This window comes from Lytechinus variegatus, chromosome 1, assembly GCF_018143015.1.
Source record: "Lytechinus variegatus isolate NC3 chromosome 1, Lvar_3.0, whole genome shotgun sequence".
Taxonomy (NCBI): domain Eukaryota; kingdom Metazoa; phylum Echinodermata; class Echinoidea; order Temnopleuroida; family Toxopneustidae; genus Lytechinus; species Lytechinus variegatus.
The window spans coordinates 57,733,693-57,752,535 of NC_054740.1; the positions used below are offsets into that span (position 1 = coordinate 57,733,693).

Here is an 18,843-nt window from a genome sequence, read left to right on the forward strand (position 1 = left end):
GATTTTAAGAAAAGAACTCGACATGAACATGTCAGACCTGGGCTCCGTAACACAAAGGTTTGCGATGAATCGCAAATATGAAAGAAGCGCACTGATTGGTCCCTGGTCAGTATTTTAAACCAAATGCGCGTGTAACATTGATATTGATAGGTCAGTTCATTTAGCGATTGATCGCTAATTGAACTGACCAATCAAGATCATCGTTGCATGCGCATTTTGCTGAGTAGACTGCCTATGAACCAATCATAATCGGCCTTTGAAATTAGCGATCAATCGCTAACCTTTGTGTTACGGGACCCAGGGTCCCGTAACACAAAGGATAGCGATTGATCGTGCGCTTGATTTTTACGATTGATTGTACATTGTAGTCAATGGAATCAATTGTAGAAAAATTTTCTACGATCATTGCTAAGCTTTGTGTTACGGGCCCCTGAATAAAAATATCCATGGCCTGGGTCTAGACTTTGGCCTAAAGCTGTCTCCTCCAGCGATTTTCAATAAAACCACTCGATTCAATTTGAATAGGTTTGATTCACATTTGGTAGACAAGCAATGGCCTTGCAAATTTTGTCTCTAAACAATGTGAAAAATGTGTACATTATGTTGACAATGGAGAGCAGAGGAGAGACAATGTGCATCTGTTCACCTGGGATGCACCCCCCACTCTCTCTATTATTTTTTTTTCAATACAAGAGTATTGATTTGTACCTACATGTAAAAAGTACTCCAAGTGCATATGGCCAATTTCCTTGTATTGTTTACGTTTTTAGCAATACACAACAGTCCATAGATTTATCTGTGAAGATAATAGGTACATGCCTGGTACATGCAAATGAACCACTAGACAAATAGATGATTTATGCAGGCTTCAGTTACATGACCCCTTCCACATAAAAAGTTATGCCTCCCCCCCCCCTTCACTGCTCCTCAGTTTCCTACATACATGTCTGCAAGGAGTTATTGCAACATGAAACCAAAGATAGTACAACATGAACTGAGTTTAAAAAAACACTGTAAGCCTAGATGTAAAACCCTTGAGCAAACATAACCGGGCATATAACAAGTTAACCTTGAATAAAAACTTTTTTTAAATAAAAAAAGTTCTTATCAAACATCAATGAGTGAACTCAATCAAGACTAACTCAATCGATACTTTGTTCCAAACACTTCACAAATTATGTTAAATAAGAGAAAAATGTAGATGTGGTTACAGCAAGTCTACAGATGGTTAGACTAGTCTGGGTTGGACTAGAACAGATTTAGTGCGGGTCTAAAGAGGATCTACAGAAGGTTTATATCACCTAAATGGCAGGGGGGGAGGTTTTAATAACAGGTCTCCAATATAATGGATGAGTGGGTTATTAATGGTTAAGTGATGGGTCTTGATCGGGGTAACAGCGGGGTAACAGCAGGGTGACAGCAGGTTTAGAGCGGGTCTAAACAGGGTAAGTTACTTGGTATGAGTGTGAAGCGGCTGGTGGTGAGGAGAGGCAAGGCTGCTGAGGAGTAAACACCTAGAAAAGAAAGCAATTTAGTTTTAAAGGTCAAGTCTACCCTGATGTCAAATTGGTTTTATTTAAAATCAACTTAGGAGAAAAATCAAATAAAACCTATCAATGATGTCCTGGAAAAATCTATTGAGGAATATTAAACAGAGTTGTTGATTTTTGTTCACAGTTCATGACATCATACTGCGAGCAGAGCTCTCCCTACATATCTCTTGTGATAACAATTCCATGACAAGCCATTTTCTCAGAAAAGAGAAATTAATATCACAAACGTGTTATGAGAAAATGGCTTGCAGTCATCATGAATCATATAAGAATGTGGATTTTAAGGAATTTATATTGTAATGGTTAGCTACTCAAATCTGATGTCACAATCAAAACCTTTGAAATATATATTCCTTTGATGGATTTTTCTTATAACATTTGTGTCTCTTTCCTTTTTCTGCATTTATTAAAACCAACTTGATGTCAGGATTGATTCTCCTTTAAATAGCCAACAATGATTAGATATGCACATAATTATGATTAGGCTTTTAAAATAAAAGAAAGGAAACATAAAGCAATCTCAGGAGGTAGGCAAAATAAAACGACACAGTAAAAGCATTAAGCATGACTGATGCAACAATTAATATGATTAATATCATGGTTACCTTTCGTATTACATGCTTGAAACCTGGAATAGTCATACCTTTACTCAACCATCGTGTTAAAAAATAGCCTTAGACATTTACTATAGGAGGTAGACCTGCAGGGCTATTTTAAAGGAAATATATAAAGTGCTGCAAACCAATAGGTCTCATTTTATTTATTTATTGACCTGCATGATTTACAACTGTTCAAGGGTGAACTGTAAATAAACAATCACTATACAAAATTTTTATGTTATTGTTAACAATATTTTAAAGCACTATAACCAACCCCTTGTAAATGGCCATTGAAATTTGTGAATACTACCCCTTCAACAGTACCTGCACAACAAAAATTCATACATAAGGTTGTTTTTTTTTTTTTTTTGGGGGGGGGGCTATCTTGCTATATAAATATAAAAATCTTTCAAAATCATGAATATGTTAGCCTATATGAAAATCAGTTCTACAAAATAGAAATATTTTGCACTGTATCTTCTGTCTAGCTTTATACGTTTTAATGCTGTTTGATTTTCTGTTCATTCTTGTGTTTGCTCTTGATAAATTCAAGACAAACATATTTTCAAGCATGTCATTTTCAGCCATATTTTAAATATGTTTACTTTCAGGCCATTCCATAATTCAAATGAAATCCATGTCATTTTAACCAAATTTTGCACACAGTTAATGTAGCATATATTCCAAATATCCACAAAATAATATGGGCTCAAGTGCTAGATTTACTGAGCTTTGAAGTTCATCCAATTGAAAGATCTCAAGAATTATGCAATAAAAAAATTGACATTTTTAGACCACACAACATCACAATCTTGAGTTTAAACACAAGATTATGATCTTTAAACCTCTTTTACTCAGTCAAACTCCATGTGAAATGGCCTTCAAAGTTTGTGCATCTTCTTTCTTCAGAGGCAGTTAACGCATTTAACCCGATGACAGGCTCATCTCCATGCGTGTGGCTGAACCCAAGCACAAACATCAATTGATGATGTCAAATTGTTCCGTTGGGAGCTTTCCCCCTGATGAAGGATCCATCCTCCAAAACATATTTTCATCAAAGGTGATAGGGGGCTGTTTTCATAAGACATTGCTTTACAAATGAAAGCAATGACTCCATGAAAGAATCAATGTACACTTCAGTAGATTCCACAACTTGCATTTAATAGAGAATGAGGGGGTAAAACAACATCCTCAAAACAAACTAGTCACATGACTTGAGCTTGGTAGTCAGCTAGTATCAAATGACATGTCTACTTATGTTTCTCACTATATTTTAATCAGAAATTACTATGTTCTAGTCAAATGTGACTAGAAAATGGTTAATTGTGACTAGCATATATTCAAATTTAATGAAAAAAAACCATCGCATCCAGCAGATGCTTTCATCTAATCATAGTTTCTTAAAGAGTCCTATACCTTATCTTTCATGATTCATGTGTTTTCTTTCTTGTTTGGTTTTTCAGAGTGAGACATTTTCCATTGCTAACGGTTTAACTTGGATTGTAAATGTGGCATTTATTCTGTTTTATTCACCAGCACAAATACGGGGAGTGTTTCATGACACAAATTTCACTGACAAACGTTCTCTCAGCCAATGGGATTCAATTATTTTTGTAGCTTATAACAATAGTTTGTGAAAATCACTATATGTGTTTATGAAATGCACCAAAGATATCATTATTTTAACCTGCTGTCTACTCCCCAAATCAATATAAAACATCATCTACAAAGCATGGAAATATCTAAATCAAAAGCCTTATGCGGTTATCATGCATTAGCATCCGGGCACCCATTGCACAGGAAGGTACACATGCAGCAAACTGTCTCACAATGCACTCATTACATGGCCAATGAAAGTTTATTGACTTAATTGCATAAATAATTCATCACTATTTTTAATAAAATGTCCCAAGAAAAAACTTCAATATTTGAACAAAACTGTCTCATACATTAATCTCACAAAACCGTAAACCCTCACTCAATATCACAAAATAAAAGTTGGATCACTCTCCAAAATAGCCTTCCATGCATTATTACAAAACAAATTTCTGTCTGCTATTAGCTTTTAATAGGACTGTTCGCAAACATGTTGATGAATTTAATAGAAGATAAACATAAAGCCCAAACAATTTAATTAAAAAGGGATATATAAAGGAACTACTTCTTACTCGAATCTTTGATATCTGCAACATTAGAATTGGCCTCCTGAGTATGATTCTGCTCTGCATCGTTATCTGCTCAGAAAATAGTTAAAACAAAAATATATTACTAGAAATTATTAAATAATACTACTACTTATAATTATTATAATAAAAATACTAATTACTACCAGTACTAATAATTAACAGTTCTCTTGTATAGCGCAATCACACCATAAGTATAATGTCTCTATGCACTTCCAAAGGAGTTGGATAATATTTCATTTATTTATTTATTCATTTATTCATGCATGTTTACAATTATTATTATCCTCACTTTTATACCCTAGCGGCCGTAATAGCTAACAGTGCACAGTGCACACGCATTTCAATGAAATTAATTCCTACCAGCAACCCATTTACCTCACCTGGATTGAGTGCAGTACAGTATGGATAAATTCCTTGCTGAAGGAAAGTATACCATGGCAGGGATTTGAACCCATGACGTTCTTTTCAAAAGTCAGGAGACTAATCCACTATAGGCCACAACACTCTATATCCATATCTGATTTACCAAAATTGACAAGCATAAAGATGGAATCTATGGCCATTTGACCTTTTATTATCCACTACCATCATCATCATCACTATCATCATCATCATCATCATCACCACCACCAATACCACTTCTCTCATCAACATCATCATTATCATCACTATAATTGATACCATCACCATCACCATCAGCATCTATGAACCTTTCTCATTATACTTTCTTAAACTAGTTTCCTGGAAACCGGTCAAGGAAACCAGTTTGTAAGATCGCTTTGCTAGTGTTCCCATTTGATCATCCGAAAGCGGTTTTCAAAACCACTTCACGTTAAGTGGGCTTGTTGCTATGGTAACAAGATTTGCAAAAAAATTCAAAACCGCAGCATGTGCATTTTACATACAGTGTGTGGAGTAGAGCGCTCAAAAAGTACAAAGATTGTTTTCTGGAGAACGGTTATGTCCTCACGCTAACACCAATTTAACGAGGCAAAGCGATCTTAAAATACTACATTGCGAGGTGGTTTTCCAAGCCAGTTTGGAAGATGATGATGATGATGCACAGCATTTGTATAGCACCATATATCTGTCAAAGACATTCAAAGGCACATTTTTGGAGGAGCCAGCCAATCTGGGTCGCCTGGAAGGGCGCGCACACAGAACTGTTACCCGCATGTCTCTCCTCCCAAGATCACTTCCAAGACCACTTCAACTGATCTCATAACACGTTAAACTAATATAGTATTAGGATGGCAATGTAAAATGGTGTCTTTACCTATATTCCTGTCTATTCTTATGACTCCTGTCATGAAAGCAGCAGCAATCACCCCAGTGATGATAACAAGAGCACCCAGAGTCTTCTGCCAACCCGGTGTCTCATCTACTGTTTTGGGCTTTGCTTTCCCATTCAACTTCGCTGTGTCAACTGTAAATGGAAAAAAAAGAAAGCACAAATATGAAATACACCTGCCACGTTGATGTAAATCTAATGTGAATTCATATTTCTCTTGTTTATTAAATTTGTTGCCTGATCTCTGGATTGAGCCATAGTCACCTCTAGTGCTGGGTGATATTCTGATATTATACAAAATTTTGCGATATTGAAAAAATAATGTACCTGATAATGGTTTCATGATTATGTAGATATACAATGCATCCAAAAAAAAGGAAACCCATTTTCAGAAATAGATTTCACAATTATTAAATATATCTTTACTATAAATTTGCTACTCATGGAAAGAGTGGAATCTCATCTCTAATTTGAAAGCAATAGCTTGGCAAATTGTTCACGCAAGGCACATGACAATAATAAATACTGAGGCATACCAGAAACGATTTGCACAGAAACTCACATGTTAATCTGAATCCATTCCCATTTCAGGGATCAGTGAAAAAATCTTATACATTTTTTCCATGAAACCTGGTTTTGACATCAAAATTTTAAACTCATTTCGCTCATTAATGTGTGAAGTGTTTGTCACATCCTGGATATAGGAATCAAAATAACGATGAATTGAATTATATGATTATGTAAATTAGATATCATAATTCATTTGCCTTTGAAGAAAAAAGGCATGAAAATTTGATAACTATTATCTCAATATTGAATACATGTTTCTGCAGACATGACCCAGTAAATATATCTATCTTCTACAAGGACATGTACAAGCAGATGAACCTACAATATCTAGTGCAATAACACCAAAAGCTGTACTTGTGTCCACTTTTGATGCTCACAGAGAGGAAGGTAGAAGCTTGAAACTTTTCTGTTTATGGTAGAAGGTTAAAGTTTACTCCTCTTTGATCCCATCTATCATAGAAAGACACTTTTTGAAAGTAAACATGTCTCCCCCAGGCACCCGATCCCTAGCTGGCTATGATTAGAGATCTACCAAAATGATTTCTGACAGATTTCGCTGTGTTACAGGTTCCATGGTTATCCACATTTTGAGGAGATTCATTGTACTATAGCTTCATACAGGGAAATTTAATTTCTCAAGCTGGAGGGAATCACAAACGATAAATCACAAATAAAATATGCAACAGATCATAGTTCCTTTGGAGAAGAGGGCAGAGATGTTATTTGGTACTGAATAAATTATCATTTTTATTACGGGGGGGGGGGGTGTTTTACAAAGATTTAAGTATGACTTTAGTCGCACTTCAATGCCCAGTTATGGGTGGTATAAAAGGCATGGCTGCACTGGTCAGATCATGTCCAAGAGGAAGCGCACTACCGCAAATTAGTCAATATCATATACAGTGTACGCGTCACAATTTAAGTGTGAGTCGAGTCATACTAAAATCTTTGTGAAACCCCCACCCCCCCGAAGAGTATTCAATCATGGATTTCAAGCCCACCCACCACACCTCTTACATTGTATATAGCACTTTTTGTACCAGAAAATATAAAACAATCAGAAAAGCCATCTTAATGGCTCATTCGTTAAAGGGGAAATTCACCCTGGCAAAAAGTTCATCATATAAAAGCAGATTTAAAAAAACAGGTTGAGGAAAAAAATTGAAGATTATAAATCATATTAGAATTTAACTATTTAGATTTGTGACGTCACATCATCATTTTTTCAAAAAAAAAGAAGAAAATAGTTCTACTGTAATTGCACCTTTAGTTTATATTAGCAGATAAATTACTTCACACCCAGTGGGTGTTTCATAAAGCTGCTCGAAAAGTTATGCATGACTTTAGAAACGACTGGAACATGTTCTTATGTCTCAAATGAATGACATAGGGATGTATCATCCTGAACAAGAAGGGGTCACCAGTCGTGCGTGAAGTCGTTTGTATCTTACGAACAGCTTTATGAGATCCACCAGCTCCTGAAAGAATATTTTTATCATCATGAACCATTAAACAATTGAAATTTATGCATTTTATATATAACATATGGGCAGCTGCTCGTATATAACATCACTAATAAAAAACTTAGCTTTCTAATAACTTTATCTTTGACAGATTTTCCTCAAACCATCTCCAATATTTTTAGTTACATGTATATTTTCTTTGTAGGACAAGTCCATCCCAACAAAGAGTTCATTTGAAAAAAGAACAACAATCCTACAAGAGTAACATCATCAACTCTCTCATTTGGATGTCTTTGAGTTTAACATAGGCCTAATATTATGACTGTAGATTGTGAAAGTAAGCAACATTTTTAAATGCCAAAACATTCTTCTTTCACATCCAATTTTGATAAAATTTTCTGCATTATGCTGGTTTCAATTTTCTCAATTGATTTTCAAATCAACATTTTTCTGGGGTAGACTTGACCTTTAAAAACATACACAGCCTCGCTACTGGCATACCACACATCTCATTGTACATGTAAGTGGAGACAATAATGAACAGGCAGTATGAACAGCAAACATTTGCATTTTCCATTAAAATCAATTTACCATTCAAGGAATCACTATTATTTATCAATAAAATGTCTTTCATTTTGGTTATGCATGCTTTATCGGTTTCATTGGCTGAATATCCAGCAAACGATCCAATACTGCAAGATGCACTTTTATAATAATTTTCATCTTTTTTCCATATAACTTCTTTGACAATTTTGATAGACCTTTCTTTAAGTTCAATTTTATACAATGTTTCTGAATACTCCCAATTAAAATCATAACCAAGGTCAAGTACAAGATGTGTCTTCCTGCACGTACAACTATATGTGAGGTTAAAAGTTCATGTTCATTCAGTCCAATTTCTTGGTTTAGTCTATTTTGGAGGCTTTGGAGCTAATTTTAAAAAAATTATTGAATTTACAAAAAAATTATGAGATACAGTATACTAGTAAATAACTCATGTGAAAGTGACATTACTATTCAATGTCAGTATGGGCAGGTACATGTACAAGTAAATGTGTGGTATATATTTCGAATATTAACATTATCACTTCTCAGCCATAATTAATGATATATCACTTGATGTATTAAACCGATCTTATAACACTAGAAATGTGATAAAGCCAGACAAAGATGTTTTCCAAAATAAAGGGAGAAGCATATTTTCTACTCTTGACAAATTCAATTCATCACTTTGAAATGGTATTGGATTGTGACAGCAAATTTGCTGTGTAATTTTGTGGACTATGGACTGGTCCTTGAACCAGGTCAGGCGAAACATTTTAAAAGAATTATCTCTTTATTTTTTTCCTTATATACATAAAATGACTGTCAAATACAGTACACAAATGTTTGACAGAATCCTCAATAACATTACAGGTACATCATATTATTTGAGAAGTGTACAAAGGTAAAGTTTGACTTGAAGCACCTGTTTCACTTTACAAAGCAGGAAGTGAGGAGCCCGTAATGGTGCATCCATTGTAGAAATATCCAACCGACCATTCTTCCGAGATAGGAAGATTGGCAAATCTATGTCGATTTTACCCATTGCAAGTTTTGAAATAATAGTTTTTAAAATGATAAGTAGTTAGTATTTCAGTTGCAAGTGTATCTGATTATATGATTATGAAATAGGTGTTCTAATATTTTTACAAAATGGTTCTGCCAAAGATGCCAATATTTACACAGAAATAATATGACTGTGAATGAAGAAAATCCTGAAAAAAAATAAGAATACTGGAAAACTAGAGAAAGAGAAAACACACACTGACTCCATTCTCATCTCATATAGTGCCAGTGGAAACCGGTTTTTAGTGTATTGGGAATGCTCAAAGTGATCTTGGAAGTGATTTTCAAGACAACGTTCTCATGCTTTTTAAAACTTGTTTACTGGAAACCGGTTCAGGAAACCAATTTGGAAGATTGCTTTGCTAGCGTTCCCATTTGATCACACGAAAGTGGTTTTCAAAATCACTTCACGTAAAGCGATTTTGTTGCTATGGAAACGCTCTCTATGGGGTGATACGTTTCGCGCAAAATTCGAAACCGCAGCTAAGGCATTCTACATCTGTCGTGTGGAGTAGCGCGCTCAAAATGTGATCGCTTCCCGAAGAATGGTTGTGTCCTCACTCACGCTAAAACCAGTTTAACGAGGCAAAGCGATCTTCAAAACAAGGTGGTTTTTTTAACCGGTTTGGAAAATCGCTTTGACAGTTCTCATTACATGTTAAACTAGTTTCCATTAAACTAGTTTTAGGAAGGTAGTTGAGAACGGTGTCCATGAGTTCATGCGCACTGTATTTAGAATGTCTATACTGCTGTTTCAAATTTTGCACGAAACATTTGACATCACAGTTTTCTCATAGTAACAATCACTTTTATACATGAAGTGGTTCTGAAAACCATTTCAGGAGATGGTGATGAGAATGCTAGCAAAGCAATCTTCTTAACTAGTTTTAAACTTAAACTGGTCATAGGATTACTTCAATTTTACTAGTATCACACTTTTGATACTTTGAAATATTTAATTTTCATTTCTTGATACCTCAAATATGCATGTAAATGTGAGAAGAATTTAGAAAGTGTGTGTGATGACCTTTTTTTTGAGGGGGGGGGGGAATGATTAGTCCAAAGTTTGGGGTGCGGTTTATAGTCCATTACAGTAGTTTCATTTCATTTTCCATTCAAATTAGAAATAACATTTGTGAAATATACATGTACATTCTCAATTCATTCTAAAGCAGAATGTTAAGAATGAAGGGAATTTTTTTGTAGGTTTAAAGGTATTTTTTATTACTTTTTCTCAACAGTTTAAAATATTTACCAAAATTTGTAAACGGTTTTTGGTCATTCAAATGTTGGATAAACGTTTTTGACTCAGGCCAAGTTTGAATTCATGCACCCATATAGGCGTAGTCAGGCCTACTCGATCACCAGAATACCTGTTCAACTACGAGAAGTTATTAAAGCTGAAATAAAATAATCCCCAATATTTATTTTCCGCATTCACAATGAAAGTTATACCAGCCTACATGCGTACAGTCTGATTGGCAGGCAATTGCACGAGCAGTCGACTACTCGCTGGGTTGGGAAAAACCATGTAATCTGCTTTCATACTGTCAAATTATGTGGAAATATCCCTTTGAAGTTTTAATTTCAGAAAGAAGCAGGTTTTTTTCTAGGATATTATGAGTATTTTGCTTCCAGTTTGGCAAAAAATACCTCTATTGTAATTGGTATACTCTGGGTAAATCTCCCGATTCAAGTCTTTCACGAAAAAAACTGTTATTATCAAACTTAGAGGCAGTGTAAATACATCTCATGTACTTGAGGTACATTTAGATGGTCAGTCTATTTTGCTTGTAATGTACATTTCTGGGTTTAGACTAAAAACAAACACGAAGAAGGAAGTCTGGACTAGAGGGAAAGCAAATATAGATGGACAAAGCACAAACAGGGAGAACGAACAAAAAGGTAGTTTGTGTGCTTTCACACTCCAAATTGAGAGCTATGTAAATGAATAAAACGATACTTTAAATCCAAGGACCACTAGCAGAAGCCCACAATAAAAAAAACCCTGTCAGTTACCTATATGTGCTACTGTATTCTCTCTATTAGCAAGGAGAAAGAAAGGATTCACATTGCAATCTAACCCCTGATACTAGAGGACTTTTGATGGTCCCTTTCTATATTTTTTTCCTTTATTTTTTTTTTGTTTTATGTTTGTTTTTTGCTTTTCACACTGAAGTTTGTTCTGGTTCTGACTAATGCCTTGTCAGTGTTGCTCCGGCAAAAAACGCCAGCAACAACAAAGGTCTGACGAAGCTTGCAGCCTTAAGCTTGAAGCTTACCCAAAAATGGGTAAAAATCATTGACTGGGAAAAAAGCTACCCCTCGAATGAATCTTTACAGAAGTCTGGTACTGTAACTCCAGGGGTTGTTGAAACCCGGGACTATTTCTGACAGTTGGCCAAGGCTCCTGAAAATAGGAATGTAATGTACACTGCAGGGGAAACTATTGTTCATGCAAAGGTGTTTGTAACAGAAGTTAACTCACGATTTGAACACCGTACCATGTCATGTTTCTATTTTAATAGTCAGTTAGTATGGACCTTTGTCTTGTTGCTTAACCCTGCTCTATTTGAAAACAAATGGCTTGTGTGTGGGGGATGGCTCTAGTTTCTTGCAATACCACCTTTTACCCAGTTATCTGTGGGGTTCACCAACCCCATCTCTTAAAATAAGAAGAGAAACAGAAAGACGGTTAAGGAGTGTGGTCTTGGCAGGGATGTGAGAGGGGAGATCAGTAAGACCCCTGTTACATCTGAGAAATTCCCTACCTCGGGCCGGCCCGGGGCCTACCTCAGGTCGGAAAGAAATCAGATGTAAACATCCCAATTCCAAAACCTACCTTGGGCCACCTTTTAGCGAACCTACCTGAGACCACATCCAGAGGTAGTCTTGGGTAGGTATCGGGCTGGCCCAGGTCCACCGATTCGTAGATGTAAACGCAGACAAGCTTTCGAACCTATCTTGGTCTGTTCGCCAGCTGTCAAATTACGTCATAGCACGCGCTGTCCCCTCCCTAGCTTCGTCGTTCTTCGAATGTCCTTATTCTCTGCCGATGCCTTTCCTCAAACCTTCTCACTCTGATTGCCCTTTCCCGAAGAAATTGCTTATGACTTTCCCGAATCAGGGAATTCCCCTTAATATTCTTCATAATGTATTTGAGGGTCTGTACTTTTCGGGGTTTTATCTAGAAATATCCGATCGTAACCAAATGGTGAGCTAGTAGCAGATTAGTGTAACGAAATATAAACAACTTCAATTGGCGCGCGCAAATTATTCAGAGCCTAGATCGAGAGCGCAATTTGGTGTCAGCAATCAGATACTGCTCGAAACCGTAGCGGAAGGGGAGGGAATGAACGCCGTCATGTAAACAAACCACATTTCGGACTCGGTCCGTTCGCGAAGCTAATCCACTAATAATTCAGTCAAGGTTGCAAGTGGACTCCGTCGGGTCTCGGGTAGGAAACTTTCAGATGTAACAGGGGTCTTTCAGTACATGACTAAGCACAACTTTGCCAATATGCAAACAGCAAAGCCCTTGAGGTGAAGATTTCCTACTTTGCACTTTCCTCTTTTAAAAAAAAATCATATCAGATTCAACAATCAACAGGGGTTCCCTCTGCCATACACACTAAATGACTGAAAGAACAGAGCAACAAAGAAAAAAATCATACAGAAAAGGGAGTATGTATTTTTTTCGTTTCCATGAAACTATTTTTATGTAGCGTAATCGTTTCTTCTTTAATACTTTAAAGAGAAATGCCAGTAGTTGCAGTAAACACTGATTTCATGAGAAAGTCTGTAAAACCAGGCTTAATTGTCAGAATATCATCGAGGATCTAGATCTGGTACAGTTACATAAACTGAACTTTGTGAAATCTTGAAATCTACACTGAAAACGTTCACTTTGAAGATCACCAACACAGATAGGCACACATGGGACAGTGTATTATTATTGCTGGAATAAAGACCCGACGGAAGTGACCGAATCCGCACTTATTTTGCTTATTTCTCAGCAATTACACAATTTCTTCCAGAATCCTTTGGCACATATTTTTTATTCATACAAACAGACACTTGGGTGGTCATTATGTTAGATTCTTTAAAAAGTCATTTTGAGATCGTTACCAATACTGGAATTTATCTTTAATTGTGTATAATTCTCCTTTTTACACATTGTACACATGTTGTTTTTATGTTGAGTGCATGCATCAATTATTATGATTAATGATTAATCCATCCCCTCCAACCCCCCCCAAAAAAATGCTCAGCACCCAACCCACCATTTAATAATTTCCAGGATATTACGAGCTCCATTGTGGTACTTTACAGTTAATCGCTTTGATAAGATAGATACAATAGTCTGCTTATTCAGTTGAGAGGGTCATCGACTAAAAAGGGGAAGTAAAATTTACAAATCACTTCAGTGGATATTTATAATAATGTGTACTGTATAGCTTTTAACTATCCAGTTTTCTCATTTTCAAAAATGCAAATTCTGTGTTATTCAATGTTTAAACATCCAATTCCATGCTCGCCAGTGATACAAAACGTACCGTCAGTATTCATCAGAACTGTCGGATAAGCAAACATTTGGTTTAAAAAAAATTTGAGATTTGTGCAGAAAATGAAAACAAATCTCATTCTATACATAATTAAAATTCTAGGCAGCAATTTATTTTAGTTTCTGAGATATGTGGGGATTTTCAAGTTGATGCCACACAAATTTTTGATAAAATGCGCAATTCTCATTGGAAACATATACTGTTGCAAAGCAAACAACAACTGCATGCACAATATTAAAGAGGAACTTCACCCTGAAGAATTTTTTTTTGTAAAAATGGCAGAAAAAAGGTTTGAAGAAAATCCATTTAAGATCAAGAAAGTTATTAGAATTTCAAGTTTAGGATTTATGATGTCATAAACGAGCAGCTAACCCCATGTTATGTAATATAAAATATATAAATTTCAATTTTTTCTAATAGTTTGTACTGGTTTTGTTTCTTTTGTTTTTAGAAACGGGAGTGAAATGATTTGTCTGTTGATATACTGAAGGTAGGACTACAGTAAAAACCTTTTTCAATTATCTGAGAAAATGACATTTCATTGATATTTTACCATACCATACTGTATGTAGGAAAGCTGCTTGCATAATTACATCACATATGAAATAATTAACATTCTTTTTTTTGTCTTTGTTTTCTTTCAAACCTTTGACAATATTTTTTATTAGTTTTCCTGCTATTTTTGCAAATAAGCTTTTTATCAGGGTGACTTCCCCTTTAATATGCAGATGCTTGGTTGGCAAATTGTCATATCGGCACTCCATTGACTTTGCGCATGAAAGAGGGATACAATGTTTAGTTTGATCATGCACATTGGAATCATGGTCAGGGTTGCTGTATCCCCTACAACATTTTTTTACAGGGAAAATCAAGATCGCTCAAACCGAAATTACAAGCATGTACGTATGTATCTCTTTTTGCAATATTTACTCTGATTCTTAGTTTGTGTAAAAGATACCAATTTCAAGCAATTACATGTATCTCGGTCTTTCCATCCATGTGTTTTTTCTAGCGCAATGAAAATGTTGTAAGACTGGGGACCAACATGTTAAAATTATAGTAAACTTTGAAGTTGATTTTTTCTGAAATGGGTTTGCACTGTCGTATGTGTGATACAACAGTTCGAAAGACCAGCGACGATACATAATCAGGCAAACAATAGTGGAAACTTCAGAAAAACCTACTTTTTCATTATTTACAAGCACTGCAAAAATTTCAACCTTTGTGATCACATTGCGTACAGGTTTGGCAGATTGTTTTATTGGACTTTGCTTAGATTTTCATGATTGTCACTGTATTTTTCTTTACCCTCTTTTTTTGTAAATTGCATAATTTTTTCCATAAAATTCTTTAAATCTGCATTGTATCTCTTTCACAGGAAACTGGTGGTAACACAGGCCTAATTACAACTGGCAGGCAAAAGATATTCATTTGAGCCATCCCATTCTCAATTTATAAATTTGATATTGCTGATTGACAAAAATGAATGAATATGATTGACAATATAACACTGATTCTAGGGAGGGTACATACTTAACTTCCTTTTTCCAAATTGGAAAGATATATCACCACTTTGGAACCACCTGTTTTACTTGCCGAAGAATTAGGGCCATTTTACTCTCTCAAGTGAGGAAAATTGATTGTGTCAAGTGTATTCTTCATATAAATGCCAATTTACTTTTTAAATGAGTCGGTCGAGGTACCGTTTTCTAGTCAGATATAAATGGAATGTCAGACATATATCCTGTCCACAGGGAGTAAACATTCAACCCTTGAATTTCCTCCTTATTTTAAATGATTTTTTAAGTGCCACTTTAACACACAAGTCTATGGGAAATGAATTGGGCCTGTGATACCTGCGGTCTTTCAGCTCTTTATCTCTGAGGAGTTCATATGACAGGTAGGTTACAAGCCAGTGAGGTTCAAATTACAACAATACAACTAACCATGCATGACACTTCAAATATTAGAGACGGTCTAACGCAAAAGAGATTTCTGTTATTTCTATGAGTGTCTCAACTGTAATATGAATTTCAGTTAAAAAAGGGAAGTTTGTGTCAATAACCATAATATTAGAAGTTTAGTTTCAAACAACTATGTCTGGCACAGTCAATCTGATGATCTGCCGAGAGTAAATATTGTATTTAGACACCGACAACAAAGAAATATAGTTGACTACACTTCAGGATTCTGGTGCACTGTTGACCATGGATAGTCAACAAATTTTTTCTTCTTCAGTTAGCATGATCAATTAAACCAGGATATGAAAAGAAAAAGACTTTTCCCTATTCCATGTACAAGGAACCTCATATGGAAAATGAAAACCCATATTTTAATGTTCAAAATACAAACTTGAAATAGAAATACTCTGAAAATTCTCATTGCCCAATTGATCATGGGCCTGGCAGCCACTGTTCTGCCCCAGATCAACGTAGCTCTATCCTTTAAATGTTGAATGCTAGACAGGGTAACAGCAACTCCAATTTTTTTTGACGGGATGCAACCAGGGTTTAAAGTTAAACTCTCAATTCCCGGATGTGAGAGGGGTGCTCTACCAACTGAGCCAAAACATCAGTTTTATGCTATTAATCATGCATCCTTACAACACCATTTTATTTCATCTCTATTTTAAATTATGGTATTCATCCAACTTATTAATCATACACAGTATCATATATTTCACCAAACACATTTAGGATTACTCTATTTTGGGGCATTTCCAAACTCTAACTACTTTAAAGAAAATAAAGCTTAACGTAGGCCAAAAGTTTACCAAGATATTTCTCGTTTGTATTTAGTTTCAATAATCAATGAAGTTACATGGTGATATTTGCTTTTGTTTGCCTTTTTAACTTCAAAAGTCTCTATCACTTCTGTTATACACCCTAATAAAAGTATTTTCTCAAAGGAAATCACTCATTGAACCCAAATATTCATTAAAAAATAGCATTAGGTGGAAGGCCCTAGTTATATATTGTGTTGAATAGAAAATATAAGTAATCTCATATTCTTTATCATAATTTGTATAATCCCCCTAGGCATAGCTCCTTTGGTTTTGAACTATTTAGGAATAACTTGACAAATTAATCAAAATAACAGCACCACCCTTATTGGTGGGTGACCTCATGACACATGGCTGCCTAAAAATTATTCAAGTAAGAAACCGTTCTCGCTACCTTCCTACAGCTAGTTTACTGGAAACTACACCTAGTTTAACGTGTAATGAGAACGGTTGAAGCAATCTTTCAATCTTCCAAATCAGTTCAGAAACCACCTCGCGATGTAGTTTTGAAGATTGCTTTGCCTCGTTAAACTTGTTTTAGTGTGAGGACACAACCGTTCTTCGGAAGTGATCTTCACACATTTCAAGCGCGCTACTCCACACACTGTATGTGCAATGCCTACACTGCGCCGACTGCGGTTTCGAATTTTGCGCAAAATATTTCACCCAACTGATTGTTCCCATAGCAACAAAACCGCTTCATGTGAAGTGGTTTTGTAAACCACTTTCAGGTGATCAATGGGAATGCTAGCAAAGCAATCTTCTAAACTGGTTTCCTAAACCGGTTTCCAGTAAACCAGTTTTGGAAAGTACATGTATAATGAAAACAGTGTCTAATAACAATAAAAAACCAAAGAAATAGTGAGTGTTGAGTGACATCGACTCTCTCAATTGGATGTGACTGGCTCGTTCATATATTATCTATTTTGTTAGAAATAAGTGAAACCTTGAAATGCCATAACTTTCTTATTTTACATCCGATTTTGATGAAATTATCAGCATTGTGATTGTCTGATTTTTCTCTATTGATTCAAATCAACATTTTTCTGAGGTGGACTTGACCTATAAATCTATCTTTTTTTCAATCTTTCCTAGCTTTCTTTCCTGATCCTTTCTATTCATTTTTCTTTATTTCCTCCTTTCTCTTACTTTCCTTCTTTTTTAATTTCCTATTTTTTTTTCTTCATTCTTTCTTTCCTAAATTTTCTTTACTTTCTTCTCCCTTCCATCTCTTTTTTCTTTTCCTTCTCTCTCCTTCCATTATTATTTCTTTTTCATTCTCTCCTCCATGTCTTTCATCCCTTCTTTCATTCTTTTACTTTTTTCCTTCTAATTATTTTCCCTTATTATTTCTTCCTTCTTTCCTGTTTTCATCTTTCTTTTAATCTCCCCATCCTTTCTTTATTCCTTTCAAGAATGACAGAAACCTTTTTTTTCTTTTATTCTTTCTTTCATCCATCTTTCATTCTAAGTTTCTTTATTTTTTTTCTTTTTTGCTTCATTTTCTTAAACTCATTTTCCCCTTCATTTTTCTTTCTTTTCTTTCTCTCCCTCATTCGCTTGTGCACCCTCCATTCCTTTTCTTGATACATGTATTTCTTACAACACTCTAAAAAACATTGGGGAAAATTTAATTAAATTTAATTTAATTGTCCAGTGTGATTAAAATCATGCCCTTTCTAAAGCAATTGCTGCTTATTTTTTAACCTTTAATACTGAACAATACGCTTCCCGCATTGGGTAAATACTGTCCACAATTGGTTGGACACGTAATTACCCTTGTACTGGTTAAAATTTCACCCAATATTTTTTACAGTGAAGTCTGACATTGTGTAGCCTTCTATGTTGATCTGTTTTTTTATTAAGACCTGGCTCAGTCGATCCAGCTTATTCGATCCACTCATGCAGCGTGCTTCGTTAATTGTGTCGTATTTCATTTTTTGAAATCTGGTCACCTGGCCCTGATACTACGTGTATGTCATTAAAAGCAGATGAGACAGCCTTTTACAAAATTGCTTGATTTCTTTAAGCAAAAAATAAAATTAAATTAAATTAAAGTAAAATGAAATTAAAGTAAAAATTAAAAGAAAAAATAAAACAATGAAGAAAAAGTGAATAGCAAATGAATAAACAATGATAATTTATGAATTTAATTGATTTATAAACAAGCAGAACAAAGTGTGATGCAAAACCATGTGTGCTTATCAAGAAAATAAATGACTCTAG

At 35.2% G+C, this 18,843-nt stretch overlaps 1 protein-coding gene across 1 annotated transcript in view; it reads right to left on the reverse strand.

The window, feature by feature from the left end:
- LOC121431135 (aspartyl/asparaginyl beta-hydroxylase-like) overlaps nucleotides 1-18,843 on the reverse strand; it is a 46,699-nt gene that overhangs the window by 27,256 nt on the left and 600 nt on the right. Inside the window, exons 2-3 of the mRNA XM_041628644.1 lie at nucleotides 5,615-5,764; nucleotides 4,321-4,386 (exon numbers count right to left, since the gene is read on the reverse strand). Coding sequence (XP_041484578.1) covers nucleotides 4,321-4,386; nucleotides 5,615-5,764 — 216 coding nt within the window. The remainder of the gene's footprint in view (nucleotides 1-4,320; nucleotides 4,387-5,614; nucleotides 5,765-18,843) is intronic.